The following is a 24,857-nucleotide window of genomic DNA, read 5'->3' as shown; positions in this document are numbered from 1 at the left end:
CATAAGCGTAACTTCAACATATGAATAAGTCATAGGTAGTGTGTGTAATAAAACATTTACCTAAATACAACAGTGAGTCATTAAAAAAAATATATATACACCTATATTCTATGTGTTTTTCTTCGGTTTAAAGCCACAAACAGGTCGACTTCGCTTACACAAATGGCACAAATGGCTTACACAATGGCATTGTATGTTTTTCTACACTTGACGAATACAAAAAACGCATCGATGCATTCAGTGCAAACATCTAAAATCATATATACTAGTCGTGTGATTTTTGTTTTTTCATTTAACTTTGTTAGACACAACAATTTTGTCGTTTTACAGGGTAATTAACATGCAATTGAAATCGTTGCACTCGGTGGTTTCATTGTTGGCGATAATATTATGCTTTTGTCGGCCGTTGGCTTCGTGCACTGGACCGTTGCAGCTTGTTGACCATCTCAACAATTGGTTCACTAAGTTTGGACTCGAATGGAGCAATAACGTTACCGCGAAAGCCAAATTCGTTGTGTCCAACGGAGAACAAGTAAAACGTTTCTCTTTCCGGCAATTGCCACCAGTGACCGCCGAAGATGTCGATGAAAAGTTCCTTATGACAGCCACTTTGCTCGGTTGTCAGTTCATGGACTTTCTGGAGAAACACTGGATTCTAGTACGTCACCAGGTGACAGTTTGCAAAAACGCTATGGTCGAAAGACAGAAGCGGTTCTTCGCGAAATGCCAACTCAACGTATCGGCCAACGTGGTCAAAGCGTTGAAAATGTTCAGGTACGCACACAGTGCGTTATTGTACCTCAAGAATTTGCGGCCGGATCTGCACAGCTCAATCGACAAGTTCATAGATCAGGTAATTGGCTTTATAGATCTTTCCAAGTCGGAAGGAAACGAAAAACGTTTTCAACGGGCAAACGGCCAAGTCGACATCAACGCGGTCGAAGGTCACATGTCGAAATTGATTAAATATTACGTTTACACTATGCCGTTGTTTAGGCACGTGATTCAGCAGAATTGTGAATTATCCGACAACGAGACCTTCGATCAAATCAAAATGGCTGCCAGTAGTCAATATAAGAATGAGCCTTTGATCGGCCAGAGGGTACTCGATTACACTGACAATAAAATAGCTAACCACTTGATCGATTTCTTTGGTTTGTATTCACTGCTAGGATTTAAATACACCGGAAAACAAAACCCTGCACGAGTGCCTGCGCTCGAATACTAACTATAAGAGACGGCGGCGTACGGCTGTATTACTTGTTACTATGTATTTGTCTTGTAAAATGTCAGTTATTTATTTTCAAATTTCTTTACATGTTTTAAACGCTAACTGCATTGCTGGCACATGCTGTGTGCACGTCGTGTTCAATAAAATATAATATGTATTATCAACCAAAGAAACTGGTGCATTATTTGTATAAACCGAAATAAAATCAATAATTATTCAATATTTTTCTTAGGAGAAACACAATAAACCACGACCATGTCTTATGATCAGTTGATTTTCAGTCTTTGGTCAATTACCTCTGAACACCAACCCATCTGTTTCACATACTTTTTCTAGTATAGAACCATAATCATTTGGGGTTGCATCGTGATTAAATACATAATTAATGTAGTTACCACTTAATTTTAGAATTTTCTCGCGTAGGTATAATGGCAGTTCTTCAGTGTAAGTATCTTACCAACGCTTTGACTTATGAACACTTTGCTGTGGAATCTTACTGTAACTACCTGTTAGATGCAACAATATAATTTAATAAACTTGCAAGTGATGTAGCTAGAGATCTTGATACCCGGGTAATCGGGTATTACTCATGTACAAGAGTATTGTGTACCCGTTATAGTTCACGTACTGATTAAGTGATCGTATTGAGTTTTTCAATATATTTATATTATCAATAAAATAATATTTAAAAATATATATAATGTTATAAATATTATAACACATATTCATATAGATGAATTATTCCATTATTTAATGACAACAATGCACTTAAAATAGATTTTTAGTAATAGGGTAAAAACGATTACGGTTTGTCTATAATAATTTATTGCCATAGTTACCGTTATTTTTACTTATTTAATTATTAAAACAACGTTCAATTTTATAAGTATTTAATAAAAAATATACAGAGTAAATAAATTATAAGATTTACAATTGAAGTAAAATATTTATATATACACAATAATTATGAAAAGGTAGGTAGCAAGAATACAATAATATTGACATAAGCAATCTCAAAAGGTCACGTTAAGCTTGAGTACAAAAAAAAATTGAATGTAACTGTAGTATAAACAATAGGAACAAGTTATTAACAAAATATGAAAGCATACATGAAAAAACTAGATAAAATAAAATTTATATTAATAAATATATTTTTGGATATTTTTCTCCAAGATTCATTTACACCACATCTGAAATGCTGTAAAAGACCAAATTTTCAAACAAACTAAATTAAATAATTAATAAGTAAAACTTTTAAAACATTGTCAACGTATGTCGAGGCTGTCAACCTTGTTGTGAGATGTTGGCCCTTCTATGTACATACACAAGCTATGTTTGCTTGTATAGGTTGTTAAAAATAATAGCTTAATGGAAAACAAAATACTTTGAATCAGCTTAGGTAAGGGTTTTTTTGTTTTCATTAATTGGAGTCTTGGATGCTTGTTTCTTATTATTTTTTAAATAAAAAAAAAAACAAAAATTGTGTATTTAAATTTTGAAAAAATTTGATGTTGTCATATGGCAATGTTAGGCGCTAATGGGTTAAAGTAAATTTCACGACTTACGCCCAACTTGGTAGGCAAAAATGACAATGGAGCAAAAGGTCTCGCACCTCATAAAACAATTTTGTCACCTATTATTTCATATATATTTATTTCATCCCAATGGGTTCAATGAATAAATTATAATTTATATTAGCTAAAATATGTGATAAAAAACAATACCTGGAAAGGTTTTGTTTAGAATAATTTTTTTAATTTATTTATTTAACAATTTTGTGTTTGGACGACATCTTTTAAACCACTGAATTAATTTTTTTTAAATGACAACTATAGAACAGAAATCGTACCTAAAAGCTACTTTAATGATCTGAAAAGTTGAAAAGATCACCCCTTACTCTTCAAAATAAAGAAAAGAACCCAAAAGGTTTACATATTTAGTACCTTCACACTAGGATGCTGTATAACTTTTTTTATAAATATTTGAATTAGTAACTAATTTCTATGGAATATTCTTAAAAAGGCGTCACCACCCGTTATTTTCTTCAAAAACCCCGCCTTGCGCAGCGTAATTTTACAAAGGCTGTAAACAAAACTAAGAAACCAAATATTCACATAATATAAACAACATTGTCTGTGCTTTATCATGGCCCTTTTTTTAATATTTAAACCATTTAATGAATAATAAATTAATTAAGAAAGGACTTTTTTAAAAATGATATAGCTTTAGTTGAATTAGGTATATCGAAAAAATACGGATGCTGAAGCAAAGATAATTTTGTCATGTATAATATGTATGAATTTCTTCTTTCCTTAACTATATATGAAGCCTGAGAAAAATTAAGCCGCGCAAAGCAATTTTGATGGGGAAAAAATTTAAATTTATCCTATAGAAATTACTGTGATAGTCTGACAAAAAAAATGGCAATCAACAAAGTATCCTCATTACTGTATTAATAAGTATACATTATAGTTTAAACTCTAAATAAAGATTTTACGAAAAATTACATGATATATGTAAAGTTGATTACCTTCGTCCTCTTATCTGTGATAATGTTTGTCATGAATACCCGAGTTCTTGATTGTTTTAGTCGGCAGCTTATTCGTGTACTGGGATCGCTGGTACCGACAGATAATAATTGTAAAGAAACGTTTTTACTCCCTGTTTAAAATAGTCAAAATAATCACAACATGTATAAGTAAAATGATTTTTTGAAAGTTATCAATTTGGAATTTTATCAAAGATAAAAATATAAAATGCAATTTTGTATTTTTAAATTAGGGGAAGGTGGGGGGAATCGCGGCCACCTAAGCAAGAATTAAAATATCTATGGAACTATAAGTCCATAAATTTTGTTATTTCTTGAAATCGAAATATCAAGTTTTTTTTTGGAAAAATATTCCAACAAATCTCTTAATTGATAATTATTTTTTGGACTTCCCCACTGCTCAGTCATACAATGATAATTGTAGATTTAAACTAGATTTAAATATAGATTTCAGTATTATTGTATTTATTAATTTTTATTTGTATATCAATAACAATATTTTTAAATATTAGTCAATATTAGCAGGGGCCTATCTGCCCCTGGTTTTAACCCACGATAGTATCTTTTAAAAGCACTGAATCGAATTTCATCATGTAGCTGGCTACATGAAGTTGTCTAGACTGGACTAGATTAGAATTTGTACATAAATGTACGTTATTGAGTCATTTAACATTAAATAAGTTCTCTCCTTCCCTTTTCAACAATTTGAAAAACACCCAAAAAATGTACAGATTTTTCAATTTAAAAATACGTGGCTCTATAATTTTTTTAAAAACAGCCAAATTTGTATAAAATATTTTTAAGATGACATACTACCGATAAACGTTGACAAACCAAAAAAATATCATTAACCTTTTTCCCTAAAAGAGGTGTTAACTTTTACTTTGACCCAAAACTCATCGTGCATTAAAAAAAATAAAATTTTAAAAACACCTCCCATATACAAGAGTTAAACATTAAAACGAATTATCTAAATAACTAATTATACATACAAAATGTTTGTTATTAATACAATTGTTGATTTGTTTAATTGTGGTCTCACTCGAGTAGTGGGAGCTCAATTTTTTAGGATGAACTACCACTTCCCGAATCGCTGGACTGTTAGTCTGGAATACTTTGCGTTGACATTCCAGGAAACTCGTTGTACGCTCCGTAGTTCGTTGTCATATTCAGGATTACTAATTATACATACAAAATGTTTGTTATTAACATCAGTTGTTAATTCGACATATTCAGGTGCTTACCCTGAAGGACCTTAACTTTCTGAATCGTTGCACTGCTCAGGAGGTTTATTCGTGTATCAGGGGCACAATATTGCACAGGTAGATCTTTCCAAATCGCTAGTTCCAGGTCGAAACTCATCATCGAAACGGAATATATTGCCCGTTAAGACGATATCAAGTTTCAACAAATAAATTGAATAAATTAAAAATGACAACAATGGTAGATGTAAGTACACAGAGTAATGGAAAACAATAATAATTTTTTTACAAAGTAAATGAAAGATATTAGAAAATGAAACGGTTTACGGCAACAATCTCTAAAATGATTATTTAGGCGCCATAGATGATAACAAACATAAAACACGGTTATCAGTAAAAAGCTGTTGATATTGCATTTATCATGGAGGAAAAAATATAGTCGACTGCGTTTAATTTTTTAAAAAAATGTTAGCGTTTGGATTTGTAATTTTCATCAATCTGTTCGCTTGCTACGACTTAGTAGAGATTTTCATTTTTCTCCAAACTGTTGTTAATATTCTTTCGTTATTAGTTATTACTTATTACTAAGACTAATTTAGCCGTTACCGTGTTTGAAATAAGCAGATAAGAGCTACTCGTCTATCATTATTTCTTAGCAGGTAGATAAAGAATCGCTTATTATATATATATATATATGTACCAACATAGATCCCTCTTTCCTGTGGTAACATTTATGTTTAGACATTTTAGCTTAATGTTAAGTTTTAGTGAAAAATTTTCTTTACAATGCACCATAATAAAAGCTAGTGTTAAAAACTGTTGGGGTTATAACGGTCTATTCAATAAACTATAAAGGCTATTATATATAAAAAAAAAAAATAAAACGGTCTATAATCTTATACTGTCGACAGTTAATTTCGAAGAAAATCGTGTTGTTTACATAGTTCAAGACAAAAATCAAGAAGTTACCACCCTGACAACCACATTTAATAATTCAATTTTCTCTGACCACTAACAACTAACATGTTGTATACTTAATATATCCCAGATAAATTGTGCATTATCTACTATGTATAATAATATTTTATACAAATGTATTTTGTTCGAAACAATGCAGTTAATATTTAATCTTAGTAATTAACTAAGTATTACTCAGGAATAAAAAAATATATATATTTAATTTTATTTACTTTTATAGCACCTGTGTCAAAATTAGTTTTTTTTGTCTGTATAAAAAAACAACAGTATGTGTTTGTTTAGGTTGGTAAAAATTCAGCATAGTAGTCAAAACGTTTTTTTATTTAACTAATGCGATTTGATTTTCTTATTTTCCAACACACCAGGCGTTCTATCGACTGTTTAACGTTTTTTACGATAACTGAACAAACGGCAACATACTCACAAAAAAACCACAACAATAATTTTGTTATATATAAATTTGGTTTTATATCTTCTTTTTCACAAAATCAAACATAATAATACAAATAATAATGATATTACTTTTTTAATAGTCGTGAAATTAAGGGAAGTAATGTATTATTTTTTCTTTGTAAAAACTGCCTATGACTCGATTGTCTATACATTAATATAAAAAAAAAAAAATAATAAATAAATATGTACCTATCGGAGAGACGTACGATGATTGTAATTAGTATCGAAAAACACAAAAATAAATTAAATATAATAATAATAAATATCCATTTTAAATAATAATTTTTAAAAAATAATACTCTTACCGACTAATACGAAATTTTCAATAATAATACAATACATTAATATCCAGATTCGACAATAATTATTTATTATTTTAAATATGTAAAAAAAAGTTTAATTAATACACAAATAATTTTTAAATCATATTTTTTCAAACGCAATAACAAATTGTAGGAACACAAAATGCCATTTTACAAAAAAAATTTTTACAATTGACGACTACAATAATAAAAGAATATTTTGTATTGTGTTGGCCACAAAATAATGCGCATCCATCGTCTCACCGACGTTCAATAAATCATTATAATATATTATATTATATTTGTTTTTTTCATAATATCGAAATTATAAAATTATACATTAAATAATGGTAATACTTTAATAAAAAAAGGGGGGGGGAGGGGAATAAATTAATAAAAGGTCATTTGTACTTTGATAATCACATAAACATTGACTTGATAATATTATCTTATTATATTAAATACATTTATATATTTAAAATTATAATTTTTTAAATAACCGTACGATTAATATATTAATTATTTATTTATATTATCCTATGTTATTTTTTTTAAATTTTAATCTAATATCGAAAAATAACAATATTGCTTTTAATTTATTTCGCTTACTTTCTCTCGTTTTATTTTAATTGCACTGCGCTTATCACATTCGTTTCGGCCGTAATCCGAATGACGACCGCCGAATCGGCTAATTTATTTAAATTTAATACGAGAGTAAATGACAATTTTTAACGTTTGTCAAAACATCTTAAATTTTTAAATTTAAAAAAAATAAATAAAAAAATCATCCGCACTTATTACAATTGTGGGTTTTTGACAATGTAATTGTTGAGTTAAGTCAAATTGGTTTCAAAACGAGCGAGTTTGACGCCTTTTTATACTACACAAATTTGCAAGTGGTAATCAAACGTCTTTGTTTCAAAAAAAAATTCCGGTAATACAGTTTTGGTTCGTTTAGATATTTTAAGTATGTTAAAACTAGATCGCAAGGTATATCATTTGATGAAAACGTCTGAATCGCTCTGATAAAATTTACATTTATGTACAATACACACGTATAAAAAGAAAAACAATTTGTAGTATTCGACCCAAGTAGGTTTTGAATTTTTTTTAATTTATATTATATAATTTGCGTCTGCGAATCAGAATTTTTATTATTTTTTTAAATAATATACACAATTAAATATGAAATTAATGCTGTATACATACAGCAGACGAAAGGCCAACGACGATTTGAGCTCCTTGCGAGCGAATATTTCGATATACGTAAAAATATGATTTTTAACAACAATCGACAAACGTGCAAAAATTACAAGTACATTTTTTTTTTCAGCATGTTTGGTCAATATTACAAATTATTATTACCGTTTAAAAATAATAACACGGTTCGTATCGGTGATTACTTTTTTTTTTTTTAGTAATATAATTAATTATTATTGCTTTTTATTAACACATATTTTTGACTTTACCGATTTACCGTGTTTATTTGTTATTTTAGTCAAACAAAATAATAATACGTTTAATTTTGTATATTATTATGATAAATGTACGCTTACAAACTAAATATTTGGTCTGTCTTAGCTTAAACGCAAGACAACAAAATTATTATTATCACAATATAAACAACAATTAGTATGTCTTATATATATATATATATATATACAAAAAAAAAAATGATTAAAAAGTCATTTTTTTTTTTTTGTATTTTTTATGAATAATAATAAAATATATTATTATTACTTTTCCTAGAACTATTCATAATTATCAATGATTATTATTACTATTATTATTATTATTATTGTTATTATCATTATCGTAATTTATTATATATGTATGTATATATATAAGTCCTAAAGGTGATTGATTGAATGTTACGAACTAGTTAATCTAGGAACTGATCGCGCTAAATTATAATATTTTAAACCCATTAGGGATTATTACTATTATTCTTATTAAAAAAAAAAAAAAATTACAACTACTTTCGACACAGAAAATGTGTCAAAAAAAAAAAATATCAAGTCTAAAAACAAAATTAGCAAAAAAAAACGGTAGACGCTTTAACAAATATTAATTCAGTCACATAATTTTGGTTTTTTTCCTTCTTTTTTTTATACAATAACTTATTACGGTCATGTAAAAAAAAAAAAAAATAATAAAACCCCCTATCATTTTTTACATTACATAAAGAAAACAAATGAAAAAAAAAACCGAAAAAAGACAAATAATAAGTATTTTTGAAAATATTTTGATAAATTAAAAAAAAAATACCTGAAAAGTAGGAGTATATTTTGTTTTTTTGTCTGTCAAAAAATAAATTGTCACAGATTTAAAAAAATGTTTTCTTTTCAATTATTGTTTATGTGTACCACACAAACATACACCTTTTGGATGAGAATATATCGTGTCGACAGGAACTGTGTTATACTGGCGCGGGAACTGCGGGTGAAATAATAATTTATTTTGGTTCTATTTCTTTGACTTGCACCACATAGTGCATCAGTCGTGTGGGTAGACTGCCCGCGTTTAATTGGTAAAACTCGACCAACTGCAGCAGGTCGTAGAATTTCGTCACGCCGTTGTCCAGCGTGAAGCACACCACGTCGTAAATGGGATCCATTTGCTACAAGAAAAACGAAAAAAAATGTTAGTGTAAGTTGTTATTTGAGATCAAAAGGTCATAAACAACCGGCAAGTCCGACGTGGCTGGCAAGTGACTATCGAGTATTATCGAAACGGTTAAGGTTTTATTAGTTGTATGTAAAAAAAAAAACCCCACGAGTTATTTGAGAAAATTTAACGAACCTGACCTGACCTAATCTAACATACAGCCAACTAATATTCAACCCAACGTACAGCCAACTAAAACATACCACCTAACCATACAGCTCTAACTGGTGTTTTTAATTGCAAGAAACTATACTGAGAAAGTCCATCGAGAGTGTCCGAAAACTCTTTTTTATTTACAAACCCGAAATAGGATCGGTAGGATTGGATTAGATGGAATTAAAGTCAAAGATAAAGTGTTAGTTTGAGCTTGTTTCGACAATATTTTGTGCCATAAGGCATAATCACGTGCCAATCGACTGGGTTTTTATTTTGTCAACTCTTTTGTGCCGAAGCATTTTCGATTGGAATATCAGTAGCCAGCCTTTGCCGGTCGCGGAATGCGTCTTACCGCTGCGATGGGCGTGTGTACGATTTTTCCACCGCACTTGAACGTCAGTACATAAGAGCCACATTTGCTCTTGCTCTCTCGTATTAGAAACACCCTAGAAAGAAAAACAAAACAAAACGACACCGGTTAACAGCGATAAAGGCACAGACATTTTTCGGCAGGCATTTACCCGTCCTTGTTGCCCTGTTTGTTGAGAATGTTGGCCGCCTGATCTCGGCTCATATTTTTGTGGTACCAAGGCTGCGACAGGTGAACGTCGTTCTCCAGCCTGGTCACTGCGGCCTGCAGACCCGGCGTGGACCGGCCGCTCGACCGCCAACTCCTGCGCACGCTGCCCGTCTCCGCCTGGGCGATGGCCAGTGCTTCTTTCGGGTCCTCGACGATCCTGCCCACGTTGCCCGAGAAGTCCATGGCTACGTGGCTGCGCACGCTCTCGCTGGGCAACGGTTTCTTGTTGTATTCATAATCGTTGGAGTCGCCCTGTTTCTTCACAAACGAACGGTAGTTATCTCGCAACTGCTTGCCGTACTGCGGACAAAAGAAAAATAACGAATCTGGTTAGGGTGCCGAACAAAGGACCCAGTTGAACTTGGGCGAGGGTACACGTCGCTAGATCAATTTTGGACACGCCAATGCCTTATGACTAAATATTGGCGGCACGCTTTGGTGACACAGAGAGAAGGGGTAGGATGGCGGTAATGAGAAAATCAATAATTCTTTATTGGTTTTTTTAAAATTCGAGGAAAAAAAAACATAAATAATGTAAGAGATGAACTACCTAACATAATAATTTACTGGCTTGTATGCGATAGTGAAGAAAACTGAAAGACTATAACCAGAATGACCACACACAAAACAAGGGGAAAAAAAGTTCTTCATTGTTGAGCAAGTTTTACCCCTTATCTTAAATTATTACTGCGTTTATTAATGTTATCAATAATATCTTATCACCACGATACGAGTATGTTAAGGGGATTGCAAGCGGTCTGTTTTTTTGACGTTTTAGACCAAAAAGCCAGACAAAATTTCGACTACTTGGGATGGTCCGATTTCAATTCTGTAAAAGTCGCTTTACTAGGTTATATAGCAAACAGATTTTTGATTTTGAACGAAGATTATAACATTGTTGCCGAAATACGCATAAGGTTTTTTCTAGATTATTGTACAGATTGTATATTTCTTTTGTAAAATAAAAAAAAAAAAAAAGGATTATTGTACTCACTTTGGACAATCTCATAGCGCACATCCAGTATGATAGAAGGGTTTCGGAACGGCAGGCCACGTATTTGTCGGGCGCGCTGGCGGCCGCGGTGACAAGGCACAGGCGGAACGGCGACGGCGAGGTCGTGTCGCCGCTGCTAGTGACGCTGCTGCCGGTGTTGTTGTCGGTGGCGGCGGTGGAGGTGTACACCGTGTAATCATCCAGGTAGGCCCAGACTCGGAGTTGACATTTATCTAACAAATCTGTCTGGAAAAAATGAAAAAAAAAAAATGAACATTTAAGCGGTCAAAGCAAAGGGAAAAAAACGTATAACAATAGATAGGCAAAAAAAAAAAAATCGGTAACGACTGGCGCCGTCGCCGGTCGTTAATTATTGTTATTATTTTACAAAATTGCGCAAACACGACTAACGGTACTAATTTTTTATTATTATTGTTTTATTTTTTTTTTTTTTTGTTACCTAGCCGAACGAATTTTTTTTCCGACCTAACCACAGCGGATACACGGTGTGACGGCCGTTCCCGTAATAGACGGACGACTGAATGTAGTATTTTTTTTTTTATATGAGCCGAAGAACGAAGACCTACCTCAACACAAATTGGCGTGAGGTCGGTGCCCGCCGCTGGTTTGTTATTTTTTACTATTATCGTTTCTATTATAATATATATTGGCAATACAAAAGGAAGTGTAAAAAATAAAAAACATAAATAACCTTACTCCGTTGCACATACAACACGGTTTGCACGAAGAAGTCATTTGGCGTCCGAGTGTGAAGTGCATTCATTATTGGTTTTGTTATTGTGTGTTGCAACCCACAATGCAGCCTGACGGACAAGCGACGTGCGAAACCGACATAAAAAGAGAGATGGCCAGAGATAGGGGGGCGGTAGATAGAGACAGGGAGAGTGAGGCTGGGGCAGAGGGGAAACCTAGCGAAGCCACTCCTAACTCCCCCCCGCACCTTTTGCATGCACTCTGAATGCGTTTTTAATATGCAATTTTTTGCCGACCGACAGATTTCTATTTTTATTTTTCCATTTCCTCGACCAGGGGCCCCGGATAGGGTGCATAATCTCAAAGACTTAACAAGTTTTCTCGTGTATTATACAGGCCGTTTAATTTAACGCCAGGCCCAAGGTTTCTCTAGAAATAGTTTTGCAATTTTGTAGTTTTTTTCTTTTTGGGGATACACTTTTGTTAGGCAATATTCAAGTTTATATATATATATATATATATATATTTAAAGAGCTCAATCAACTCTCAAATCTAAACGGTAACGTAGATGATTTTTGATTAACTTTTTTAATTAAGAATGATTTGCTGAAAATGTCCACTCACTGGTCGATAACCAGTTTTAGATAATTTCTGTGTAGTGTTATTTTTATCTGCGCGCTTTACTCTACCACCACACCACTATATCTCCCGTCCTAAATTTTATTAAATTTTAAAAGTTATTAATTTACTACGTACGTTACCGATTAAGTTTCTAAAGTTGATAAGAGTTTTGGAAAATAGGTACTAAAAAGGTAAACACATGGTAATTTCATAATATTTTAAAATAACATGGTTTAAAAAAAAAGACACAATTGAAAATTTGCAAGTATTCTAAGAGAAAATAAGCGTATTTCGTTAAGCTGATCGCCTTGTAATATATTATATTATTATTATTATACATCAACTGTTATAACCATGATTGGATTGGCTTGGTCGTGTCATTGATTTTTTTTATGGGAAATAAAAAAAACCGTCGAGACTAGTCCGATTTGTTAAGCTTTTTTGTAACATTTACAAATGGATACTAAAACACACACACCTAATCCGGATTTATTAATGTTATTATAATGTTTTATCTATCCATCGTACGGCGTTATGTAAATTTTTAACAAGCGAAACCCCGGTGAAATATTAGTAATAATAATCGTCGCAATTTACATGTTAATAATATTTTTATTTGCGCACACACAGTAGCTTTGCACACCCATCTCGGTTCATTAAGTGTATTATTTCTTGCAATTACATTAATCTGACAGGAGACGTCTTGTAATCTATTTTTTATCCTGCTATGTTATACTGTATACTATTATTATACCTAGTAGTATAATAATTAATACATATAAGGCTGTTGTGGCAGCAAAAAAAAATTCTTGCCGAAGGAAACGCATTTAATCGTTACAACGTCAATGATGAATTTCTGTCACTTATCAGTCGATTCTCTTATCAATATTATGTTATAAATCTATAATTCCCGGATGAATTATCGATTTATCATCTTATCACCATCCTATCCCTTCCTCTCTTTATCAGACCAGGTTAGGTTTTAGCAAATTTTAGGCTAAGTCATTAGAGAACTAATATTGAAAAAAAAACTATGAAAAAATTAAAAAAGTTTAGTTTGAATAGGCTCTGATTATAGGTTTTTAAACCCCATATTATCGACAAAAAAAAAGACATACAAACATGTTAAACTTCAAGACAATTTTTTTTTATGTGATTATTTCATGTTTTAGTGTTTAGCAGCAAGAAACTTGGACACGGTTTATTTGGCATTAGGTTCTTACAAAACTTTGTCTTTTTTCCTATACAACAACATTTCAATGACTGGTATAAAAATTGACATTTTTCATCAGACTCATCGTAGTGAGTCATAGGTAAATTCATAGGTCTGGCATTTTTTACACAGTCATAGGTAACTTTAAGACACATCAAATGCCTGAGTGCTTTTTTTATGTGTTTATCAAGCAAACCGTGAAAGTACACAACCGCGCGGTCGTTCGCCCACCTTCGGCTGGGTTAGGTTTCACGCTGCGAGTTTTCTCCGGCTAAACTTTAATGACTGGCGATTTTTATTTAATTTATTTCCTTTTAATTTATTTTCTTACTTTTTTCGAGCCCACCGGTTTTTGCCGAGACGATAACATCAATAACAATATAGTATAATGGATATTAGCCCGTCACTTTCCAAACCGACAGTCACACAACGCTTATATTTATACAATATTAATCTGGTCGGTTAATCGACTTTTACTCGACAACTGGCGCCAAAGTATAATTTAATAATAACATATCGTATTATATATATATATATATATAACCGCTAATTTATTGAGTTCAGAATAATCTGTTGAATATTTTGACTCGTTTGAAAAATAATTAAAACAACAACTAACGAAACAACCAGTCTATTTTTTTTCATGCTAAATGTAATCCTTTTATTATCAGGTATTTATGTAAAGGTAACACTAATTATTTATCTAGTTTGCTTATCGTATTTTATCTATACAGATGGTAAATAAACAGTTTTGATAAAAAAAAAATCATTATTGTGGCAATAATATGGGTAAAATTTTAATTTAAGTATTAGGGTTGCTAAATTATCGTTTGCCTTTGTTACCTATTCACTTTAATCGACAATACAATAAAAATATTATTAACTACTTATTTTTAAAGTTTAATAAAAGCAAAAAATTAAGATGACAAAAATTGTCCGAATGAAATCCAGACTGAACTTCGATCCCCGACTTTGGAAGGGGGAAAACGATTTTTTTGCTGGGCTTGAATCGTAGATAAGAAATAGATAGTCGCTAGAAATTTTAGACATAAGCCAGCTGTGTAAAAAAAAAAAATAATAATAAAAACAACACTTTGTAAAATCAGATATATTTGTTGTAATTATCGTACATTTTAAGAATTTTTTTTTTTGCTGGTCTCGTACACAAACGGCACGTGTAAGCTACTCGTTCGCAACTGCCGTCCCCCTCCCCCCATCGACACGTTTTAGAGAGGCGTCGTTTCCATTTGGAATTACACATAAGTACACACACACAGACATGACATTTTTTTTTTACACAATCTACCCATCAATCGACCTAGCCGAAAGTCGGTCGTCGACCGGCACACAAGAGGAGAAAGAGCTGACGGGAGTAGGGAGACGGATGCGTGGGCAAACCGATGCCCCCGCACGAGTAATATGATAATTTTCACACTTGGCAGACGGCCGAAACGCGATTTGTATTTTGAATATCGTAAGCGCAAACATAACACATAGGATGAGGCTTGAGAGAGACAGAGGGACGGATCGGAGAACCTTTGTTCGTGGATATGCGGCAATTTTGTAAATGCTCTTTGGAAGCAGGTCGGGGGAAGCTGTTGTTAAACATGGCGAGTGTTGTAAGTTTTAAATGTAGGTTTTATGGGTTTCACCGAAAAAAGGCTAGTTGTTTAAGTGTTGAGTGAAAATCGCTGAAGAATCATCATTGTCGACTAAACAGATCGAATATTAGTTACAACCCCATCTCTTAAATAATTCAAAACTAACTTAAATGTGTGAGATATATATTTGCTCGAGTCGCAAAACTAGATGATTCGTGATAACAAATTGTGAAGAAAAAAAAATGACCCTTAGTAATAGCCAACGAGGTCTTAAAATGATTAACTTTATGAGTTTAGACCGATCGATTGTATTGAGTAACCGATTTTCGGGCATCTGAAGACAAACGTATGTTTTATCTGAAGTGTTAGCACTATACACTGCGATTGATGATGGTGTGATTATTTTTTCAAACGGATAAATCGACGACCTCGCCTACTGCCGAAGTGATATTTAAATATATTATACCCGAGGAGTTACACATAGATAGTATCGAATTGCCGTTAAACCGAAATAGGTTAAAAATGATTTACTCCGGTCCGACGCAAGTCACTGGTGCTGCACTGCAGCAGCTAGGAGTGGTTATAATAATATTGTGGTCTTCACTTTTCAAAACAAGTTTGCCCCACCATAGTTTTTAGGATGTACGTAAAAATAAAAAAACTACAACCGTTGGGTACGCGTTCATGTCTCAGACGGATAAACCGAAGAGATGGCGTACAAAATCGATAAGTGTTGAAAAAAAAATATTTTCTCAAAAAACCGTCGTCTGCTTTTCACATTGTCACCTCTAACCCTCCCCCTCCCGATTTCAAGGCTGCAAATCGGTCGAGTAGTCCGACAAAAGGGACACTGCAGAACCTGGCAGCATTGTGCCAGCCTTTGTGTAAATAAGAACATATATAAAAAAAAATCATCCTATAATTATTATTTACCGACTTTTACGGAGTTTTTTTTCACTATAATTTAAATCGTGATAAAATGATGTTATAATCGAAGAAATTGAAGTCACGACGAGAAGAGCACACTATCATCGGTTGTGGTAGTTTTTGAAAAACAACATTATTTCAGACAACCTGCTTCAATTCGAGACGACTAAAATTTAATCCCAAAATCGAAAGGAAAATTGACAAAAAGTAAAAATCCATTTAAATAAACCCGTCACTTCGTGCGTTCGACAGATAAATATTTTATGAATCAACAGGTGAACATGTTTTTGGATTAATGTATTTTTCAAAATATACCCATTTCTACTCGGACGGTTGGCATAAAACCAGTCTATAATGGTGTCTTTTAAGTCTAAAGAAATCTCCGAGTGGCTTGGGAATTTTGATCAAACCTCTACTAGAAAGAGGTAGAACTATTTTTTGAACAAATTTACCAGTTATTGTTTTTTAACAGACGACTGGATCGAAGTGATGTAAATTGTAAAACACCATCAGATAAAGTCTTAGGTGGAATTTCTGGGCTTTTTTTTAACTACTGTTACCTGTCTAAAAAGTGTTCTAAAAATGTAACATTTATAAAAAAAATATTCGAAGGTCGAACGCGCATTATTAACGCTAAAATGTATTTTTATTATTTTGAACTAAAATAACACACGCGCGGTGCACTTTACTGAACGCTGTCAGTCTGTCGGATGCAATCGAATGCATCGAGATTATTAATCAACTCCAAGGTTGAATTTCATGACACGGATAATCTCTGTGGAAACGCGGCCGCGAATTGCATACAATTTATCATTATCATATTTTATCACAGTTACTAGAGCTTCCCTTAATTTGAACTTTTTCGAAATGTTATGCTCCCAAGGTGTCAAAACTACTCTAGTGGGTGAGTAAAAAGGCCCTAAAAGTGTGAATGCTCTTACTCAATTTTTACCTGTGCCGCCAAGCTGGTAAAGTTTCCCACACGGGATTTTCGTACCTTTTTTAAAAATATTTTCAGAAGGTATGAAAAAAAATTTAGGGTGAAAAATCGATATTTTTACTCTGCGCGTGCGCAAAATGGCCGACTTATTAATTTTTGAATTTTTCGTTGAAATTACGTGTTGTACAAAAGCGATTCACATTGGTCCCATATTTTTAAGGCCCCCCCCCCCTGTGCTTGTTTTTTTTGGCTTTCGACTCAGGTCAGTCGGTGGAGCATAGAAAAAAAGATAAAATGTATCTACCCTATACATTAACAACGGTAATGGGACGTTGCACGACCGCATAAACTATAAGTAAGAATGATATACCGAGTCCCCTCTGCGTCCCCCCCCTTCACTCCGGATAGACCCATCCGCTCATTGCCAAACGAATGGCTGGTAATCAATGCACAATAATTGGATAAATGCAGCTTGTTTTTTTTTTTTGTTGCAGTTCCTCTTTCCGCAAAAAAAAATACTTATCATTATAATTTTTTTTTTATGTCTATGCGATTTAGACGCCGGCCACACACAACCCGCAAAACAATAGTACAATAGCGTGTACAGGGTGATCCATTCAACACAACACACACACACATTTTTTCGGAAAATAATTAGTTTTTCTTTTTCTGACAAACAATTTTTTATCCGTACACGATATTATAAAATAACCGACAAATTACTTTTTGAAACGCTTAAATGGTTAATGGTAAGGTACATTTGTGTTGACTTTTTAAAATCAGAATAACTTGCAGAAAATGTTGATCGCGGTCGATAAGCATTTATGAAAAATTACTTTTAACGGTATCAAGAGTTTAAAATTCATAACGGGAGCAAGGATGGTTAGGTCCGGTCAAGTTAGGTATGAAGTGTAAAAACAAAGGTTAGGTTAGGTCACTCGACGGCAAAATCGAATACATTTAAAAGTAATCATTCAAAACTGGTTGGACCGGTGAAAATGTACAGCAAATTATTCTTCTCTCATTAGTGTTACAAAAGTCGTCGACAGCGCTAGTTGGAAACGACTAAAATAAGGAAGCAAACTTTTTTTGCATATTATAGTAACACTACAAAAATTGCAATTATTTTAACACACGTTGAGTGGCTCGCGTCAAACGGATCACCCTGTATGCAGACACTGTACGTGCATATATATATCTGCACATAGTAATATGTTAATATACGTGCCAAGGTCGGGAATTCATGCAAAATTTTAGGCGGACAAAAAAAAATTACAATCGTTCTAGGTTTTTTTTCCCCGTTGTCTCACACACAAAACGCGACCGGCGATTAGACGTTATCAATCGACACGGTTTTTTTTGCGCTAATTTTTTTTTAACCGACCACGTGTCTGGTGTTGAATATTACCTATATACATTTCAAATTTGTTTCCAACGAGGAAACGAGGATAATACTATATTATTTTTAAGGAGTTAACGCCAATCTATTTTCGTATCCGCCTGGTTTTCAATATATAATGCATTTTTTAATTAACGGCTATTTGCTGTTGACCGCATTAAAATACTGCACAATTAAAAACGAAATACTATATATTATTATACCATTACGGATCATTATTTATATTATCTGTTACAATTACTATTATAGTGAGACTTTTTTTTTAACCACCGGCTATTAGCCCATCGCGAGTAATTAACGATTTGGTAAAAATAAATACTATTTAAAAAAACATGTTTCCACTAGAATATATTAGAAATCATTTATTTTCGAACACTACACAAGTACCTACTTAAATATATATATATATATATATATATATATATATATATATACATACTAAGTAGTAACGTAGTACAATTACAATTATTTAATGTTTGCCCTTTGTATTATAATATCCAATTTCGATTTCATTAACATTTTTGTTTTTTACATTGTTTTTTCACGAACATAAGAGTTAATGTAAGGCAAACATAAATCCTAAGATATGATCTTAGTATGTACGTTATATTGGTTTTTTTTTTCTGTTATCGTCATTTAAATATTGTAGTTTATAAATAGTAAGTACAGTCATAAAACAGTACATACATTTTTTTTTTGTTTTGACTAAAAAATATTTATGCAAAAGTTTACCGTACTTAATTTTTGTTTGCTAGCGAAAAACTGCGTTGACAATTATTCTTTATTATAATTTGACAATAGTGGGGGAATTGAGGATCGACTTTTTTCATAATACACAAAAATTCACGAGAAAAAAATACTGAATTTAGTGCAAATGGCATAATAAGAGAGAGAATATAACGTGTGTCGCGTACATTGTATTGTATATGTTTATGTGTGTGTATCGGTGTATATATTGAGAAAAATCTAGAAAAATAGGTTTTCAAGGGCATCATTCTTTCGACATCGACAGATATAAATTTATATATGATTTATATATTACACGAAAATCCGATATCTAATGTGTAACGGTAACGGAAAACCTAGGCAAACAATTTATTTTTTTTCAATCGACCGTGTCGACAATTATTGCTTTCTTCTGTACACGACACACATGCGTTTTTTTAATAATGTACCTATTATTAATACAAAACAAATAGTATATACGATTGTAAATAAATTAGCAGTTTGTCTAATAGCGCCACACATGCATCAAAGCATTATTAACATGTATATACATATATGTAGGTAGTTTTTTTTATTGTTATAATATTTTTCAAAGCATATCGTGCACGAAGAGTCGACAGCATACGGTAACACAGTTAGTCGTTGAATAAACAAACAGAATTTTACATTATTATTATTATTATTATTAATAAATGTTAATATCGTTCACAAATGACGAACCATCTGACCCAGTTGGCAGTTAAGTTTTTTAAACAAATTATGTTCATCACTGGCGGTCAAAATTTGAGAGATAAGGAAATGTGATAAGGGAGATGTAATAAAAGCAAATACTATAAATGATAATACCGGAAGGCTAGATCTGTTTAGGGGCTCACTCCCCCCCCCCCAGTGTATCCATATATTGTGATACAATATACCGTATGCATATTATGTATGCATATTATGTATGATAAAAATTTATATTTGATAAGCCTATTTTCAGAATAATGCTATTTTTGCGGTACACTGTTATTGGGGGGGGAAATCCTGAGTCAATACAAATAACAATGACTTTCCGGTATTATCATTTATAGTGTTCGATAAAAGATAAAAGCTAAAGAGGTGTGATATGTTTTTAGGAGCGGTGAACACTTACATGATCCATAATATTATGATTTTCTCGAAGAAGAGGATATTTCTGAACTGATAAGTAATTGTTAATTGTACAAAAAATTCACCAGTTGTCGTTAGATTGTCAATAACTATTTTTTCGTACAGGGTACGTCTCGACGTTAACGGGGAGATGGCACTCTTGTCACTTATTTTTATCAATTATCACCCGATCCTTATCTCTTGTCGCTCATCGTTATTATAAACTATCAGGTGAATCGTGTGAAATGTTCAATTGATACTAGCAATGGGCGGATGCCAACTTTGAATTTTTAAAACAATTATAAACCGTATTCTTGGATTTTGGATTTAAATATTAATCATTTGCTCGGTTTAGAAAAAACAAATAACCAACTGAATTTGGAATATGGTCACGCCGTCCAACATGTACTCTCGCTGATCTAAGTGTTATATTTGAAAAGTCATTCCGAGGTCAGAGCTCGGAAATTCAGTTTTATAATTATTTTTTTCGTAACGTGACGACTTTCAATTTTGTACAGATGTTCCATAGGCGAAACGTGCATTTCCCGGGATATGATTTGTCTTCCCAATTATTGCAATACCAGAAAGAGGTGGTATTTCGCTTCTTTTACTGTTATTATCATTAAAATCATCGCCAGTTTTTTTCCACAATATTGTGCACAACAATCACAATCGTGTACGCCTTATTAACGAAATGGGTCTAATGTAATATGAATCATTATCTAATCACATTTACTCCATACACATATTTATATTGTATTGTATGTATGCGCGATTGACGCAACAAAAAAAATGTAAAAAAAAAAAAAAAATGTAATAATTATTGTAGTCAATTAAAAGCGATCAATTGAATGGAAAACGAACTGTACACGCCGTCGGCCGATAATGTACAAAACAATATAGGTACACGTTTAAAATGAAATAAAATAAATAATGATAATATCACACGGCAATTTAAAATTATTAGATTGTTTTTAAATTCCACTCTGAAATGATTAAGAGAAAATAATAGAGCAATAACATTTCATAATAATAATTGTTAAGTGTTTCATTTTTTTACTGTTTCTATATGCATAACATAATACCATTACGATAACCGTCGAATAAAATGTATGTTTTCACAAAGCGAGTTAGAAATATTAATATTTTACATGTATCTTCGAGGTTTGCTCGGACATGTGTTATAAGCATTACATTTAAATCGTTTGTGTTTTAAAAATAAATTCGTGAACAATACAACATTATTGGAACATGTTTTTTTATTGTTTCCCTATCAAAATAATATGTTAAAAACTATTGCGCAAATAATTATAGTGTACATAAAACAATAAAATGGTATTTGAATAAGTGTTAAACACAAATAATAATAACTATATACAAAAATAAATGTATTATATTTTATTTAAAATATTATTTATTCTAATATAACTCGACAATTATTTTTCAATAAAACATTGCATACGGTTGGAAACCATAATATTTCATAAACATTCTTTACATTTATTTCTATAACATTGAACAGCTATTTTTTTTTTTTTTTAATATCATAACGATAATACAAGAAAAATAATTTGTAATTTTATCGAATAAAACATACTGCCATGGCTAGGTTAAGTTAGGCTAGGTACTGTTCTGTTGTTACCCCGGTAACGGTAACCGATTAATTAAACCAGGGCGCTGATAAACATTTACAAGTCTTATCGCTTGATAGTTATGCGTCGGCCATGTTTTTATTTGCATACAGTAACCAACCTATTCATAGATAGTTTTAGTTATTGTAATAAAGATAATATCATTTATAATGGATAGGTATTTGGGTGATGACCTAACTTAACTTAAACGAGACGATGGCCGTCACGTTTTTCTTTACATTAAAAGTGTCTTCTCTTCAGATTGCGCTATCGGCTGCGCGTAAATTGCAAAAGTTTTACCGTACCTACGACATAATATGTAGGTTTCAACTTTAAATACAATATAAATAGATTTATTATAAATCTCAAAAACGACGTTTATCCAAACACGTACTATATGCTGCTAGGTTAGGTAAACTTGAGCGTAAAACCGAATTCCTTACACACACACACACACAACTTGCATAATATATTTTCATTATAAGCAGTGTATAAGCACTGTATATATGTAATATAATATATACAGGACTGTACATTTTTTTTTTTTTTTTACTATAAGTCATCGCGCGCCAATATTTGACAGCCAACACACACGGTGTTTAATAAACTCTATGTGGCACGTTCATTTTATATTATCGCGTAAAACGCAACATCGACCAAGTTAAAAAAAAAATATGGCCGTTTAAATAACCATTACCTAGGTGATGGTTTGTGCTGTGCCGGATAATTATCGTGATAACGCTTATCGATTTCAATTAGGTTATGATCACGACCTTATCAACCAGATCTGGTAAACCCCTGCGGGGAAAAGCGTTGCCGTTTTTTCTAATACGCCGGCCTCGGGCCGATGATGTTTTACAACCCCTCCCACCCAAAAAAAAAACACGTGTTAGCTGATCAATGCACACCTGTGGCCGCCGTATTGAAGAAAAAAAAGGCTACGCTTTTCTGTGTTGGAAGCTACGAGATCTGGTTATGATCAAATGCACATTAAGTCAAAGACGCGATCAACTAGTTTCCACGGTTTGAAATCAAACATTTTGGAAACAAACAGCGAGGTTAGGTTAGGTTTGAGTATAATTATACCTTAAGACCACGACCGCGGCAACTGGAAAGGCGTTGGGTGGGAAATAAAAAAATACAGTACATTTTATGAATCTTGATTAGAAATAATAATATATTATTGAAATACAAGGAAAGAAGCAGCCTACAGAGACTATACACGAGACATACATACAGCCAACAGTTTTTAAACGTTTTCACAGTTGCCCAAGTGCAGTTGTGCTCGCGGATACGACCTTGGCCGTTTCGGAATCATTATTATATTGGTAATAACAAGGCCGACTACGGTTCTCGAAAACGTCCTTTTTCCAACCGGCACCGCTTAACAGTTGTTAATACCCTACCTGACATACTCGGTCGTTTAATAAGCGATTATAAAATAGTAAAATAGTAATTAAATACCAGTCTCGCTTACAATTATGCGCATAGTAGGTATACCGAATATATCGTGATAACGCTTATCATTTTCGTAGGCACCGATCAAACGCGCGATTAGCCAAAGACGTGATAAATTCAGTTCCAAGGCGAATAGAAGAATTTCGGAACCGAACAAAACCGGATTCCTATCTATAAATAATTCACAGAGACATATTCTAAAACGCGTTAAAAATATATAAAAATATTATGCTTATTTAAGATAGAAAAAAAATATATTACCTCTGTAATTAATTATTAGATAACATCGGTCATTTTCCAATTATATAAATTCAACGGAGAGTATATTATGAATTTTGAAATTTCCTTAAAAATGTTGCAAGACGTATTGATATTTAGACAGCTTTACAATCTTTAAGTACAGGTACATGGAAAAATAAAACTAGAACTTCTCAAGGCGTATAGTGTTTGTACTAAAGTGTTTGTACAACTGTGTCGTTGTAAAATCCGGAAACAAATATTAAATATCAACATTGGTTTCGCTCTGTCATAAAAATTATTGTACACTTACAGGGTTGTCTAATACCTATAAACGTTAGAGTCCATTTTTTTAAACAAAATATTTCAATTTGTACTTTAATCGTGAGGCTTTAGGGGAGAAATCGAATTCCACGTTTTCTTAATTGGGCCGTTCATTTTTAACATGTACTGGTCAGCCTTTTATTCAATTTACAATTTTTTTTACCGACTTATAGTTTGCCATTTTTATCAATTTTTGTTCACGGATAACAAAAAAAAAAAGAGGTTTAAGTAATTTTACTATATAGGCAGCACTATGAAAACTATATTTTCTTTGTGTTTCTTTGAACGTTTGTCTCTTAAATCGAGTCGATGCACTTTTCTGAAGAACTGAGAATAAAAAATACATTTATACTTATAATTAAAAAATCGCTTTCTTACGCCATGACCCAGCATACATAAATATTTTTACTTATGATTAAAAAATACATAAATATGTTTTTCCAAGTTTTCTGATTTTAAAAATATTTTTTTTCGGAATTTGTATTTAATAATCCCAATTTTTCCATTAATAAAGTTTTTACTAATTTTTATCATGATTTTTCCGGTTATGTCTTTCAAAAACATAAAAGTTTGTAAACAAATTGAGATCACGTAGTAAAAACACTGCGAAAAATACAAATTCAATTGCTAATTAATTCCTATAAGATATTGAGTGTATCGCTTTAATAAAAACCACTGTTAGGTTATAACTAAATAAATTATAACGTATAATAATACCCAATAAATGTCGTCGTAAACATTACTCGGTTTTAACCGAAGAACAGCTTCCTGACCTGACCTAACCTTTTTTTTCCACATGCATCCTTTGCGTTCCGGGGGGGAAC

The 24,857-nt window shown here is 32.2% G+C and overlaps 1 protein-coding gene and 1 long non-coding RNA gene across 4 annotated transcripts in view; both read right to left on the bottom strand.

The window, feature by feature from the left end:
- Positions 1–2,066: 2,066 nt before the first annotated feature.
- LOC126843817 (uncharacterized) lies at positions 2,067–5,308 on the bottom strand. The gene is made up of 4 exons (XR_007686485.1): positions 5,024–5,308; positions 4,772–4,957; positions 3,762–3,892; positions 2,067–2,429 (listed from the first exon to the last, which is right to left on the bottom strand). It is a non-coding gene; the product is annotated as an uncharacterized LOC126843817 (long non-coding RNA).
- Positions 5,309–8,879: 3,571 nt separating this feature from the next.
- The window catches only part of LOC126847039 (growth factor receptor-bound protein 14-like), a 90,126-nt gene continuing 74,148 nt past the window's right edge, over positions 8,880–24,857 (bottom strand). For all 3 annotated transcript variants that reach the window (XM_050587021.1, XM_050587012.1, XM_050587029.1), the window contains exons 8-11: positions 11,112–11,357; positions 10,059–10,417; positions 9,890–9,983; positions 8,880–9,334 (exon numbers count right to left, since the gene is read on the bottom strand). In XM_050587021.1, coding sequence (XP_050442978.1) covers positions 9,170–9,334; positions 9,890–9,983; positions 10,059–10,417; positions 11,112–11,357 — 864 coding nt within the window. In that variant the 3' untranslated portion in view covers positions 8,880–9,169. The remainder of the gene's footprint in view (positions 9,335–9,889; positions 9,984–10,058; positions 10,418–11,111; positions 11,358–24,857) is intronic.

This window comes from Adelges cooleyi, unplaced genomic scaffold, assembly GCF_023614345.1.
Source record: "Adelges cooleyi isolate 19-005CV unplaced genomic scaffold, UGA_ACOO_1.1 ACOO_flye_CR_arks_rails_tigmint_CR_PRNA_108, whole genome shotgun sequence".
Taxonomy (NCBI): domain Eukaryota; kingdom Metazoa; phylum Arthropoda; class Insecta; order Hemiptera; family Adelgidae; genus Adelges; species Adelges cooleyi.
The sequence above is the reverse complement of the archived record's forward strand: the minus strand, read 5'-3'. Positions and strand labels throughout refer to the sequence as shown.